Below are 14228 nucleotides of genomic sequence, written 5' to 3'. Positions count from 1 at the left end.
AGGGTGGTGCACATTCGAATTAACATTTACACAGTTTTAGAAGTCAGTGTGGTAGTTGTGCACCACAAAAGATAAATAGCACCAAGGACAGTGTGTTTGAGCGGTAAGTCTTGTGTTATGAGGTCAGCTCTGTGTGTAGTGGTTCTACAACTTAATGGTAAGCTTGTATTCTCCAGATATAGCTGGTTAGCTCCTTTTTGTCTGTAACACTGCAGTTATTAATTATTCAAAAAACACTTAAGTTTTTGCTTTGTTCAAACACGTATTTGTTCCAGAGGAGGGCAGTAACACAAGACTAGAGAGAGGATGTCAGGAGCGATGTTAAATTTATCTCATCATTTACTGAGTGAAGGAACCAAAATAGCAACGTAAAAAAAATCATATGAAAGTTCCTCATCAAAAATTCTACTTAACAGCAAAATGTAGGAAAAAGCACTGGTTTGGTTCCTCTGATTGATATGGGTCAGTATATAACTGAGACTTTCTGTAATATAGTTGACATTTTTGCTGTTTTCAGGCCTAAAGTCAACATATAACAAGAATAACCAAACACCACATGACATTTTTAGAGAAAGAGCCTTCTAAATATTATATATATATAACTGAGTAAAATTGAAATTGAAAGTTACTTATAAAGATATTGTAGTAATCCTGTTGACTACTTTGTATTAAATAACTCAGAAAGCCTTGGAGTCTTGCCAGTCTGTTCTTCAGGAGGAAATGGCATCATGTGGAGCAGGTCATGTGATCTGGAATCAACACACCCCAAAACAAAAGGCTACAATCCCAGTTTATCTACAAGTCAGCTGAAAGAAACAGAGGAAACCTGGACTTTACTTGCAGCTCACTATTGCAAAGTTTCCTGACAAAAGGTCAAAATGAACAATTACACCAGAAGAAGAAAAAAGGGAAAACCAGCAACAGAAACCAAAGGCTATTTTCCTGACTCTACCCTGGCAGTAACACTAGAGATCGTCTAACCAAATAGCTCAAACACACCCTGCTCCAGGTGTCAGCTGCCAGAGACAGTGATGGCCAAGAAGGTCAGCTCTTCAGGGTTTATAAATCCCCGACTGGACAGTGATTGACTGCAGCTAACAGCAGGGGGGCGGATGGAGGGACTACAGCTGAGGGCCACAGAGACAGTGCAGCAACACAGTACAAATTAATGCATTTCATCATCAGGAAAACAGTTCCTCTGCGCTTGTATTTAGTGTTCACTAAAGACTTATGATTTAACACGAATGCTTCATTTTAGTGGAATATTGTAGGAATATGGATCCTTTACGCACCAGTAGCGATGCTCAAACTTTCAAATCCTAAGATTGAAGAACTATTACTCATATTTACCCTGTCTTCCTGTCTCATTTTCTTTTCTTTCTCACTCCTGAGAATATCCCCAACTGTTTTCATGTGTTCATCCTCAGTGCTTTACTGTTGAAGTCTGTTTATTCTGGCCTCCTCCCACTCCAGCTTGAACCCTGTAACATACCCATTATGTAGAAGTTTACAGTATAAAACCTCCAGCTCCCTCAGAGACGTACGTAGGATGTTCTCTGAGTGTTTTCAGCCGTAACTCCAGCCCTGTTACTGATTAGACATACACAGAGAGACCACAGAGAGACAGAAATGATCATTTTAAACACTGTACTTTACAGATCTAATAGTAGATGTAGATGGTGTAACATTCTGTAGTGGTAAAACATCTGTTTTATGTTATGGAATATAAGCTTTGCACCTCAGCTGGCTGCTACAACTGATTTGCTTTGTGTTTTTTTGAAATATTAAAGCGGGAAGACAATGTTGAATGTATTTATACGACACTCTAAAAAGCCTTCCACGGAGAGTTGAGGTGGACACAGAGGATGATACGAGGATGCTGTGATCACATGTGTGTAGTAGAATGCGTACATAAATGTATTTATACTCTAGTGGTTTAATTTGCCAAACCACATCAACCCTGACTAACTTACTTTGCATAACCTTTCAGTTCTGCAAAGTCAAACATATACTTGAATAAGCTAAATTTCCTAGATTACGCTCTGAAATGTGTCAACTCCAGTCTCAGAAAACATACATGATCAAAGGCCAAATTAGACTTGACACAGCCACAAATGTTAAATGCTGATATCTTGAAGTCATGTAGTTAGAAATTAAAGACGAGAAAAATGGTTTGGACAATCAGAATCAGAACACTTAAAAGAAAAGCCCCACTGACTGAACTCATCACAGTGTGTGTACAAATGTTGAGGAGTTACTGCTGATTATATGAAAAAATAGGTCTAAAATGCTCCTGGACCCAGTGTAAGTTAACTAATATTACATCTTTATGTGAATTTGGTAAAGAAAGAATCCGTTACCTTTGTGATCAGCCGCTGATGGGGATCTATTTGGGTTTAAGAACAAAAACAGTGGATAAAGTTCAGAGTGGAATGTTAGCATTGTTCATATAAAATGACGAGTTCAAAAAATGTAGGACTGAGGATATGTAGATCAGGGGGAAGGAGCAGCAGAATCAAAGAGTCAGAGCAAACTGAAATTAGAATCCTTTATTTTTAAATGAGCACAATGTGAAGTGGTTTGGATCCCACCTAGCTGTATATAAAGTTCATATCATGCAGCTGACCTACTGCTCAGACCTTCATCATCTTTTCAGTAAGAGGAAACAGACTCAAAGAACTGTGTCTCAGATTTCTCTGATTGTATTCTTGAATAAAGAAGGTAGATTTCACTGAGGAAGTAACTACTGAAGTAAACATATTTTAAAATACATGCATTAAAAAGCATTAACATATTGTTAGATTTCATGAACAACTGGAAAACACAGCTCACTTTGCAGATTAAAACTTAGCCAAGTAGCGGCTGAATATCAGCGTTAGACTGAAAAATATCCATTTTTGTTTAATTAACTGCTTTGTATTGATATTGATAGGAGCTACATGTGTATAGGAGATGGGTGGCTATTTATTGTGTTAACTAAACTGCCTCTTAATTACATGAGAAATGAAGAAAACCAAGACAAAAAATCAAAAATGTGAAGCTTTGAATCACTGTTCCGCTAGCAGTCATCATGACCATGCTTTCTCTTGACCTGACCACTACAGGGTGCTGTGGTCCTCCAGGTCCCAGGTCCAGTTTTGCTTCACACCAGTACAGGTCTGAATCGTGCTCTGTGCTGGCATAAGTGTTCAGAATGAGGCTCACAGTCATTGGAGTCTTCCTGGTGCTGTTGAGGCGGAGCTGACCCAGAACTGTCTGTTTTCTGTAGAAGGTCACAATGAGGTTTTCAACAGGAGCCACATCATAGACCATACAATTTAGAGAGTATTGACTACCCTCAGACTCCGACCCATAGTCTCTCTTCGGGTATATCATCACATGTTGTGGAGGACCTGTGGAGACAAGCAGGGACAGAAGTACAGATATAGGTGCACATACAATAAGACAATGTAGGCAAAAACTGACTGAGGATGAGATGGTTTCTTATTTTGTTGTTGTTTTGCTTTTCTTCTTCTTTTTATTGTGTGTTTTCATGTTCTGCCATTTTGCGGTGTTTAATGATCCCATAATATGCCCCTTTTTTGTAAATTAATGAAGTCCCACAGTGTGTCTTTAGCTCAAAACACTGCAAAGATGGTTTGTTTCACCACGACTGCATAACCTCTGCTTTAGTGCTGTCCTGAACAGGCTGTTTTGAATGCAGCTAGTCTGCTGTCCACGCCCCCTTCAGGAAAAACACTCTCTCTGTGTCACTAATTGAAAGCGCATGGCTAAACATCTGACAACATTGCAGCCAACATAAGCAAGATCAGGCCTTTCTATTAATACACACAATGTATGCCAACCAGCTATCTAACGTTCTGACAGGTATTTTACATAATAATACAAGATGATAAGCACTGAATAAATTATTAGTTTCATAACATTAAGAAAACTATCACAATGCACAGGGATGTAAGCCCATAATACATATGAGTGTTTCATTTTTTAAATACAGTTGAAATGAATGAAATAGAAAGACAGCACAGTGGTTGACACTGATTGTCCCCACAGAAGTCAAGAAATGGTTTCTTCTAAAATACTGCAACACGATTATGGTTTCATCTGTTAATGATTTTTTTTTTCAGAGGGCAGTGAGTGGTTGCCTGTTGTAGCAATTTTTTTGTAAGACACACTACCGTTCAAAAGTTTGAGGTCACTTAGAAATGTCCTTATTTTTGAAATAAAAGCAGTTCTTTTCAATGAAGATAACATTAAGTTCATTAGAAATACAGTCCGGTCTAATGTTGAAAGGCTCATTGATGATTAGGAAACCTTTGTGCAGTTATGTTAGCACATAAATAAAAGTATGAGTTTTCATGGAAAACATGAAATTGCCTGGGTGACCACAAACTTTTGAATGGCAGTGTATATCAGTACATTGTGAACATTTTTACTATGTATTGTAAGGATGTGTCTCCCCCAAAATGCATTATAATTACAGTCCTGGCCAAAACTACGTGAGTATTTGTATTTTGAAAACAAGGTTGCTTACTGTATACGGTTACGGGCAGGTGGTTACAACACATGTTGCCATCGTCATTAATGTAGTAGCACATGGCTGATGGATCCCATGCAGTCATACTGTCAACCTTCCACAATATAATGTTTCCATCTTTTCTCGGTTTTCCAATAGACACGTCCAAGTTAGTTTGGTCACTCTGGCAATCGCTCTGACATGCAGTGCACCTGGCAGAGGCTTGGTCACCGTACTTCACCACCAGTCTGGATGGGCTGAATACAGGTTTATCTGCACAGTCTTCATCTGCACCACAAATAGTAAAAAGACAGCTTGGTGCAAAGCAGTGAGAATGACTCTGGGTATTTATTATTCAAGTTTTCCTATCCTTTTCTACAGTCTGGTATTCTACTCTGGGGACTTTTCTAAGTGCTGACTTGCACAAGTATTCAGATACCTAAATAAAAGTAGCAAAATAGAAAAAATATCCATCTCCAGTATAAGTAATGTAGGAAAATGGAAGCTTTTGATCACGGTGGACCTCTTTATAACCCTTTAATGCACTGTCAGGTACTTTTATCCACTGCATTTTTTTTACATTTTATAAATTTATCATGTCTCAGTTACAAATATGCTAATTAGCATGTCAGCTGTATACACTTCTTGAATAATTCACTGCACAAATAAAGGTATAGAGATGAAAAGCACAGAATCTGTCTATATATTCAACAACAATAACATTTATAATAGGCTTCTACAAATATAGCAACAGTTAAAAAGAAATGTTTGTAATGTTATAAATTACTCACCACAGCTGGACCCGTCTGAGCCGTGCATGAATGCCATCAAAGACAGAATGAGAAGAACTGAATGGCAGAGCATCATGTTCAGCTGGTCGTGTAAAGCAGATGAAACAGTCTTGCATTACAAATGTTGAGGGTAAAATGATCAGAAAATGGGTGGGCGCCTCACTTTGTTTTTTCTGGAGTAGTTGTGCAATTCAGGATAAATGAAGTCTCTTCGAATAGCACACACCCAGTCTCAACAGAAAACATATCATCAGACACAGAAGCATCACAGAGGATTTACAAAGAATCATCTGACTGGTGTTTAGACCTGGCCTCAGGTCAGTGACAAAAATGGGAATCACACGTGAGTAGTTTAAGGATGTACAGTAAAATTTATCATGAAGTTGAAATTTTAAAAACAAACAAGCACCAAAAAAAAAAAAAACAAAACATAAATGAGGTTCAGGAGGTCCAAAATAAATCACAATGTTGAAGCCTGCGAGGTGGAGTTTGTTTCTGAATGTATTCTCCCACAGTTTTTAAAAATCAAATGGCACACTGGAAATGTTTTTGACTTATAGAAACCATACAGCGAATGTTTAAGGAATAGAATCATTTGAGAATGAATCAATGTCCACTTATTTTGTTTTCAGTGGTGTTGAGAGTCTGAACAGCTGCATTTTACTGGGTGGAGTAAAACGACTGTAGAGCTGGAGAACATACAGCTGTATACAACTGGCTTTTCTCTAGCTCTATATGTACCCCACAAAATTTCACAACTTTTAGCATTTCATTGCTGTTAACTACAAATTTCTTTTAGGTGGATCAACAACTACACAGTTGTGGTATAATTGTATTGTACAGTTCACATATGCGATTTTATCCTCTTGCCTTATTGAACAAAGTAGGACAAGGAGATTTCATGAACCGGAATCTGCAAATTGTCTGCAAATGTTCTAACAGGCCTTGATGTGGTCCAGTGTCTCACTGAGAGGACATGGGCTGGCAAATCATTTGTGTGTACTTTAGATACTGTGTGTCTGTAGTGTGATTACCAAGACGTAACCGATGGGAGGTGCCAAAGTTGGGAATATTGTTGGTTCTTAACCTGGTTTAGTAGTTTCAGAAATCTCCTTAGTTGTTTTCTTTGCTTGATGCAGGTCAATATTTTGACCCTTAACATCCTTTCCATGACCACAGGATATGTCTTCCAACATGGTTGTTTAAGAAATGAGAAGCTCCTCACTGCACCAGCTGGAGTTAAATAAGTTGTCAGCAGAAACGTATTCATCACTGCAGTAATTATCTGATGGAAGGCTCTTACTTATTTGCTTAGTTAAATCCAGGTGGTGACTTTTTTTTTTTTTTTTTTTTTGGCCAAGCAGTGTGTTATGAGAGCATAACACACTGCACCACTCGTTTTTATTGCATCACATATATTATAACTGTTTTTTTTACTAGAGGTTTATTATCACTATTTTTGTTGCTAAAGGTACTGCATAGGTGTAAACATTATTTGTTTAGCAAGAGATAGTACTTCTATATCCTAAGAAAGTACCAGAAATGTGCAGAAAGTAGCGTGTGTGTGTGTGTGTGTGTGTGCGTGTGTGTGTGTGTGTGTGTGTGTGTGTGTGTGTGTGTGTGTGTGTGTGCGTGCGTGCGTGCGTGTGTGTGCAGTGGAGGATGTGCATGCAGAAAGATTCCAGGCTGGGATGTGAACTGGGGATTCTCATGAACTAGAAATCAAAAATTGTCTGCACATGTTCAAACAGAGCTTGGTGTGATTCAGCTTTTTACTGAGAGGACATGAGCTAGAAAAAAAGTATTCACGTGTACATTAGATGCTGTATGTCTAAAGTGTCATTACCAGTATGTAACCACTGGGAGGTGCCAAAGTTGGGAATATTCAGAAACTACACATAGTGGCCTTTTGACCTAATAAAACAACAACATAATGCTAAAGCATCAGAAACTTAAAACACACTGATGGCAGCATTAAACTTTTATCATTTTTTTAAACATGTTTTTTTAACTATGCTAGCAGAGTGAAATGGCTCTGATGCCGGTCTGTCAGTCCATCATTTTGTTATTCACCATCCTCAGAAAATAAATTATAAAACTAGTAAACTTGACTTGTCCTCCAGGGCCCCAGTAAGGTTCACATTTGGGATTTAATATGAAATATTTCAACATTTACTAGATATCTTGGCACAAAATTTGGTCACAGACATCAATGATTCTCACAGAACTGATTGTAATGACTGTGTTGATTCTCTGGCTTCATTCAAAACATTATATCTGCAAAACATTTGCATGATGATGTTGTCTCTAGCATTCCTGCAGATTCCTGATTTTCAACCATCTATAGGATAAAGCCACTCTAACTTAATTATTACAGTATGCTCTGTGTAAGTTTACAAAAACAAAATCGTATTTAAACTGCACTCACTTCCAAGCTAGTGCCCTCTAAAGGTTAAACTTTTTTTTTCAAAGAAAGTAAGCATTTTCACAGCAGGCTGGCTTTAAATGTGCTTAAATTGTACTGACATCAGATGGGAGCTAGATAGAAAATGGTTAAGAAGCCTGTTCACTGTCCAAATATGCACTTTGATTACATGTTGCAGTTCTGAAAACTAACAGCCTCCTACAGTCTCTGGGTACAAACTTAAACCAAAGTAGAGAACAGAAGCATTAAACACATTATGAAGGTGTGAAATGATATGATGGTGGCACTGCTGTTTGGTTCACTGCCTGTCTTGGGGGTCGTTGTGGTTGCTGGGTGCACTGTGGTTGGGTTTAAATCAGACCCTGCAAACACAGACAGTTGATGTGTGTTAATTGCTGCAGCAAAATTTCATTTGTACTTGGATGAATTGTATTTAAAATGCGATGATCACAAACTAGTCTGGGTATGACTGTTGATTAGAGCACATAACAGACCTGACCGTGAATATGTTTTGTACTATTTTGTAGAAATATGAATACTGTTGCACCTTGACTGTTTTTGCTGTGGTTCATCCAGATTTCCACTACATTAATCACTATTTTTGAATGAGTCATTGTTGCTCTTTTGTAAGTCTTTTAAAGGTTTGAATATGTTTTATACAGTGGTGGCGCAAACAGAAAAAACACAAGCAAATCATGAAAACAGGCACACCATTTAGTAAACAACAACAACAAAAAAAAAAACAACCCACTGCAAATAAAGAAGATATTACAAAATATCTTTTACTAACTGCGGTTACTTTGAGATGCAGTGCAAGTTTGTGTGTACTTTAGTTGCAAGGTTTGCCTCCGGTCTGGAGGACCGGGAACATGCTTATTGCTTCCTTCAGCATTCATGTGGTTGTGAATTAGTTCCTCAGACTGCAAAGACAGAGTTCTGTTGTAACATCTTGAGGCATCTGAGGGAGAAAATGTAGCGCATCAGCTGTACCTGTGGTGAGATGATGTTAGTAATCCAGTGCACTGTGTTGGTTATGCATGACTTCTTGCTTTTTGGCCATAACAACACAAGCCTTGCTCTCTTTCTGCCCTACTCCTTGTCACTTCTTCCTCTTTACCCAAATTAAATTCAAGTTGAATGGTCCTCATTTTTCACAGTTTAGGTTCTTCAGCGCTCATTGCATATGGTGCTGGACATGTTTACATAAAGGCAGTCTAGGAAGTGTTTAGAGTGTTGGAGGAGCACAAGGACACTATTTGGACAGGGATGGCAGCAAAATTTAATTTAGGTGCGTTTTATGAATTTTATTTGTGTGTGTGTGTATGCTTGTAGGCTTGTAGCTTACTATTGGATAGACCCAGGCTTGCTACTGTTTTCAGTCTTTATGCTAAGCTAAACTAAGCATCTCTAAGTTGCTTCATGTTTACAAACACAAATTTCATATTAATCAGTGAAGTGTGACTATTCCTTTGATATTGATTTATACTGTAAAAGAAAATAACTGGATGGTCAAAGCTTAACTCATGTGTTTGTCGGTTAATAACATTTTGTTTGTTGTAAAATTTTTGAATTGAGGTGTGTGGATTTTTGTTGTCAGACTCACAGTGGACTGTGGCAGTGATGTTTTCTGACGTCACCACTGGAGGAGGCTGTGGTCCTTCAGGTCCCAGTTCCAGTTTGGCTTCACACCAGTACTGAGCTCCATTATCTTCTTTGCTGATGTTGACATTCAGAGTGAAGGTGTCGGTCACTGGTTTGTCCTGTGGTTTGCTGCTGGACTTTTGGCGGCTCAGTTCTGTCTGTCCTCTGTAGAAGGTCACGACGAGGTTCCCAACAGGAGCTACGTTCTCTACAATACACTGCAGAGTGTACTGGCTGTTCTCAAACATCGGCCCGCTGTGATTTACAAAGCTGATGGACACATTTTCTGGAGGCTCTGGAGAAACCAGGAAAAAGAAGAAGATGTGGAGTAAGACACACAAAGCATCAGTAACTGTAGATTTTCAACACATAAAGTGATCAAATTCTGTATATAAATGAAGAAACCTTCTTTAGTAAGAATGTTTGGTTAAACAGCAGTTTTACTTACGGTAGACAATTACAGGCAGGGTGGTACAGCACTGGTCACCAGAATCAGTATTATAATAGCACATGGGAGACGGATCCCAGTCTGTCAATTTTCCAACCGTCCAATACAACATAGTTCCGTTTTCTGTGACGTCTCCCACTGATTTCTCCAAACCAGATAATTTGTCGTGGCAAACACCCTGACATGCAACGCATGTAGCAGAGGTCGGGTCACCGTACTTCACTACCAGTCTGGATGGAGTGAATACAGGCTTGTCTGCACAGTTTACATCTGCAAGAAACACAGTAAATGTTGGATGTAAAATTAGCAATCAGATTCACCCTCAAAGCCTCTACAACTGTTTTTCTCTGCATTTTATATACAATATATTGTCTTTTATTTAGATAATAGTCAATCTCTCTGTAGATATTGAAATTGCATGTTTTAGAATAAAAGAATAAAAACTCTTCACTTACCACAGCTGGACACATGGTTGTTGTGCAGGAAAGTCATCAGGAAAACAACCATGAGAATAAAATGAAAAAACATTCTTCTTTTGTAATTGTTTTAATAGAAATGCACATAAAAAACTGTCTGTAAATGAAAACTGCCAAACGCGAAATCCAAGGCTGGTCAGAGAGGGAATGCTCATGCAAGTTTCCTGTCTTGGTTTTCTGTTGAAAGAGAACAATGTTGGCAGCGCAGCCTGTTTTTACACCTCACATCCTAGCTCAGTTTTTTTTTCCCCCAGTTTATTTACACGTCTTCAAAGGCAGTTAATGTCAAAGTGTGGCATTGCAGTCTTTACTCAGGGAGCCACTTTCAGAGAGAGGAGACCAGGTCTGTTTCCAGAGGATGTCCCAGTTCACACAGCCTCCCCCCACCCTCTCTCAGTTCATTTAAGATTAACATTACATGACCGAAGTGAGTCTGTGCTGTATTAAAAAAAAAAGCAAAAGTTAATTCTAAATGTGTTACTTTCACCTAGCTTGATGTCTGCCCAAGTGCACTAGGATAGATGAGAATTGTACTGTACTGTGTTTAAGAAACGACTAAGAGGCAACCTCAGGGGCTAAAAAATGAAGCCAGATGCAAGTGCTAAAAACTGAAGTTTCTCAATTGGCCTCTAGTGGCTTGAGGCCTGAAGTTATACATAATTAAGGGCATGGCATCCATCCATCCATCCATTATCTATACACCGCTTAATCCTCACTAGGGTCATGGGGGCTGGAGCCTATCCCAGCTGACTCGGGCGAAGGCAGGGGACACCCTAGACAGGTCGCCAGTCTGTCGCAGGGCTACATATATAGACAAACAAGCACTCACACATTCACACCTACGGGCAATTTAGAGTAATCAATTAACCTCAGCATATTTTTGGACTGTGGGAGGAAGCCGGAGTACCCGGAGAAAACCCACACATGCACAGGGAGAACATGCAAACTCCATGCAGCAAGATCCCGGGAAAGCCGGGACGCGAACCAGGGACCTTCTCGCTGCAAGGCGAAAGTGCTAACCACTACGCCACTGTGCAGCCCTAAGGGCATGGCAGTTTTTTTTTTATTTATTTATCTTATTTAACCTTTATTTAACCAGATAAAAGACCCATTGAGATCGAGACCTCTTTCACAAGGGTGACCTGGCCAAGAGAGCTGTTTGCATGTCCCACCTCAGCTCCACTCATTTTTGCATTTGGCAGGAGTTCAGTGGAGTCAGACACTGTCAAGACGGTAACAGCAGGACCCATCACACTGAGCTTCAAAATGTGTCCCCTTCATGTGACGTCACAGAGGGTTCATCCATCTTTATACACAATCACTGCAAACAACATAGTGAAAAGTTTTCATTCACAAGAAATGAGTGCATATAAATTAGTTTAAAAACATTAACAAACAAGAAAAGCACTCAGAGAGCTCAGTACTCCCCAAAGGCTGCTCAGTCGTCGTATGATTTCTGATGACTGAAATCTTGAAAAAGATCCTGGCAGAAATCCTGGCAACAAAGAATGTGGCCATTTAATATAGATGCATTTTCGCTTTTTGACTGTGATGGGGGAGGTGACTTGTCTGTAAGTACAGTTTCAAAGTGGGGGACTCACATGCTCTTAGATAAATATGCAGCTGGACTAGCAGTCAAAACATACAACAAAGAAGCTTGGAATATAACACAAACGGAGGGAGTGTGACTTCAGTCTCTGTTTAACACAAGACCATTACTTTACTATATCTTTTAATACCAGATAGTTATTTGCCTCTTTAGTAATGCTATGTTAATGTTAACTTACTTAACTGTTGTAATAAACTTTAGCTCAAGTAATGAGAGGAAAATAGAGAGTTGTTTTAAAATTAAAACTCCATTTGTCTTCAGTCCCTCTGACTTCACATTTCTTTACTTCCTGATGACGTTTATCAGGATTTCCTGAGAGCACTCCCATCCTTACACAACCAACTGCAACTGTCATGCTGCTTTTTAAAGCTGTATTTCCCAGTTGAAATGTCTCGTTGTTTTGATCTCAGTCAAACAATCATGATAAAATAACAATGCTCCTTAAGTCTCTGCATTATTTTACCTGCTCTATGAACTGGATTATAACCAGTTCAGCTGTTTTTGCCAGTGGAAATATCTTTAAAGGTCCAATTCAACTCATTTAATGCAGTTTTCCACTCACCAAAAACTGATTGCATTGTCAGGGGAATGTTACTGATGAATCAAAATGCAATGAATTTATTTATTGGGGCTGTATTTCAAAGACTATAACTAATAGGAAAATTGGAAAGCCTTTTGTAAAAATAATTTTACATTTAAAACCCATTTGTAAATCCTGTTAATTACAGTCTAGTTGCCAAATACACACAAGGACATTACAGATGTTAGTAAAATCAGAAACTATATTATAATACTACCTAGAATGTAAATGCCAGGTCTGATTACACGATAAACATTTGTTTGAACACATTTACTTAGTTACAAGGCATGCTAAAGTTTCACAGAAACAAACAACAGTCAGTGAGCCTAGCTGCAGATTACCTGGTAGTTCTTACTGGGAACACTTTTGATAGGTTCTACCTACTGCATACCTGGGACACCCCACAAGACCCAGCGTTTAGCTCAGACCCCATCATCATCCTGCTTTTAACACATCAGCATTCAAGAACCTACTAGTAACTTTCTGCCCAACAGGTGCCAGTATAATGAGATAATCAATGTTATTCACTTTACCTCAGTTAGTGATTTTAATGATGTGGCTGACTGGTGTCAACAAAGTCGTATTCAGCCAAAAACTTAACTGACTTAAACGTTTTACCATGTTGCATTGATACAACTTACATGGTTTGCAAGAGGATGTCAAATGTTCTCTGGCTTCTTCCTACAGACCAAAGACATGCTGAGGTTAGTTGGTGAATCTAAATTGTCCGTAGGTGTGAATGTGAGTGTGACTGTCTCTAAGTGTAGCCCTGTGACAGACTGGTTACCTGTCCAGGATGTCACCTGCCTTCCCCACAAGTCAGCTGGGATAGACTCCAGCCCCCCACGACCCCAGTGAGGATTAAGTGGTGTAGAGATAATGGATGGATGTGGAAGCCTTAGTTATTTATTGGAATTTCCTTATGTATTTATATACTTAATACTGAATAAAAGGACATTTCATGCTGCCTCTACCACAACACAAGGTCTCATCTGGAGGTGAGATCAAATGTAGAATGCAGAGAAGAATACCCAGATAGCTCAACAGGTTGAGTGGGCGACCCATGAACAGGGGCTACAGTCCCCAAAGTAGTGGCCTGGTTTGATTCCAGCTCACAGCCCTTAACTGCAGGTCTTCCTCCCATTCAATAAAGCCAACAAAAGGCCAAGAAAAAAAAAAGCCTGCAGCTTTAGAAAGTCCTTATCACACACATCACACACTCATTCATGGTAAATGGTCAGTATTTATATAGGGCTTTACTATACCTGTAACGATACCCAAAGCACTTTACATTATACATCACATTCACCCATTCACACACACATTCACACACTGATGGCGGAAGTTGCCATGCAAGGCGCTCACCACGACCCATCAGGAGCAGTTAGGGGTTCGGTGTCTTGCTCAGGGACACCTGGACATGAGCTCTCCATCTTCATGTTCATGTCAGTTGCTGTGATCGTTTGTTAGCCATCAATCACAGAAACAGCAAGTCTTCTTCCTGAAGGGGGCGGGGACAGCATTTAAAACTACCGACACTGAAGCATCTGATAGAACAGGATAAAAGCAGGGGTTGCATGAATTTGCTGAATGGGAGAATATGGGACTTTTGATGATTTAACAGGAGCCCAAGACAGTTCAGTTTCTGAAGCTTGAATCACTCTCATCCTGAAAAAAGAAGCTCAGTGTTTTTTGAAGTGTCATGGTCTTAGATTTTGAGGCTGTGAATCTGATGAAAAATG

At 39.2% G+C, this 14228-nt stretch overlaps 1 protein-coding gene across 1 annotated transcript; it reads right to left on the bottom strand.

Moving 5' to 3' along the window:
* Positions 1-2534: 2534 nt before the first annotated feature.
* LOC111587657 (uncharacterized) lies at positions 2535-11006 on the bottom strand. Its single transcript, XM_023297706.3, has 6 exons — positions 10277-11006; positions 9822-10091; positions 9336-9668; positions 5308-8094; positions 4535-4804; positions 2535-3392 (listed from the first exon to the last, which is right to left on the bottom strand). The coding sequence occupies exons 1-4, from the start codon at positions 10347-10349 to the stop codon at positions 7952-7954; spliced, it is 819 nt and encodes a 272-aa protein (XP_023153474.1). The 5' UTR covers positions 10350-11006; the 3' UTR covers positions 2535-3392; positions 4535-4804; positions 5308-7951.
* Between the last annotated feature and the right edge of the window lie 3222 nt (positions 11007-14228).

The sequence above is a fragment of the Amphiprion ocellaris genome, chromosome 4 (genome assembly GCF_022539595.1).
Source record: "Amphiprion ocellaris isolate individual 3 ecotype Okinawa chromosome 4, ASM2253959v1, whole genome shotgun sequence".
In the NCBI taxonomy this organism is placed as follows: domain Eukaryota; kingdom Metazoa; phylum Chordata; class Actinopteri; family Pomacentridae; genus Amphiprion; species Amphiprion ocellaris.
This window is presented reverse-complemented; position numbering and strand designations above follow the sequence as displayed.

Excerpts from the sequence above, each read along its gene's own strand:
- LOC111587657 (XM_023297706.3), bottom strand. The coding sequence starts at position 10,349 with ATGTTTTTTCATTTTATTCTCATGGTTGTTTTCCTGATGACTTTCCTG. Across the intron at positions 9,669-9,821 it reads CCTGCCTGTAATTGTCTACC|AGCCTCCAGAAAATGTGTCC; the intron begins GTAAGTAAAACT and ends TGGTTTCTCCAG. Across the intron at positions 8,095-9,335 it reads CATCACTGCCACAGTCCACT|GGTCTGATTTAAACCCAACC; the intron begins GTGAGTCTGACA and ends CTGTGTTTGCAG.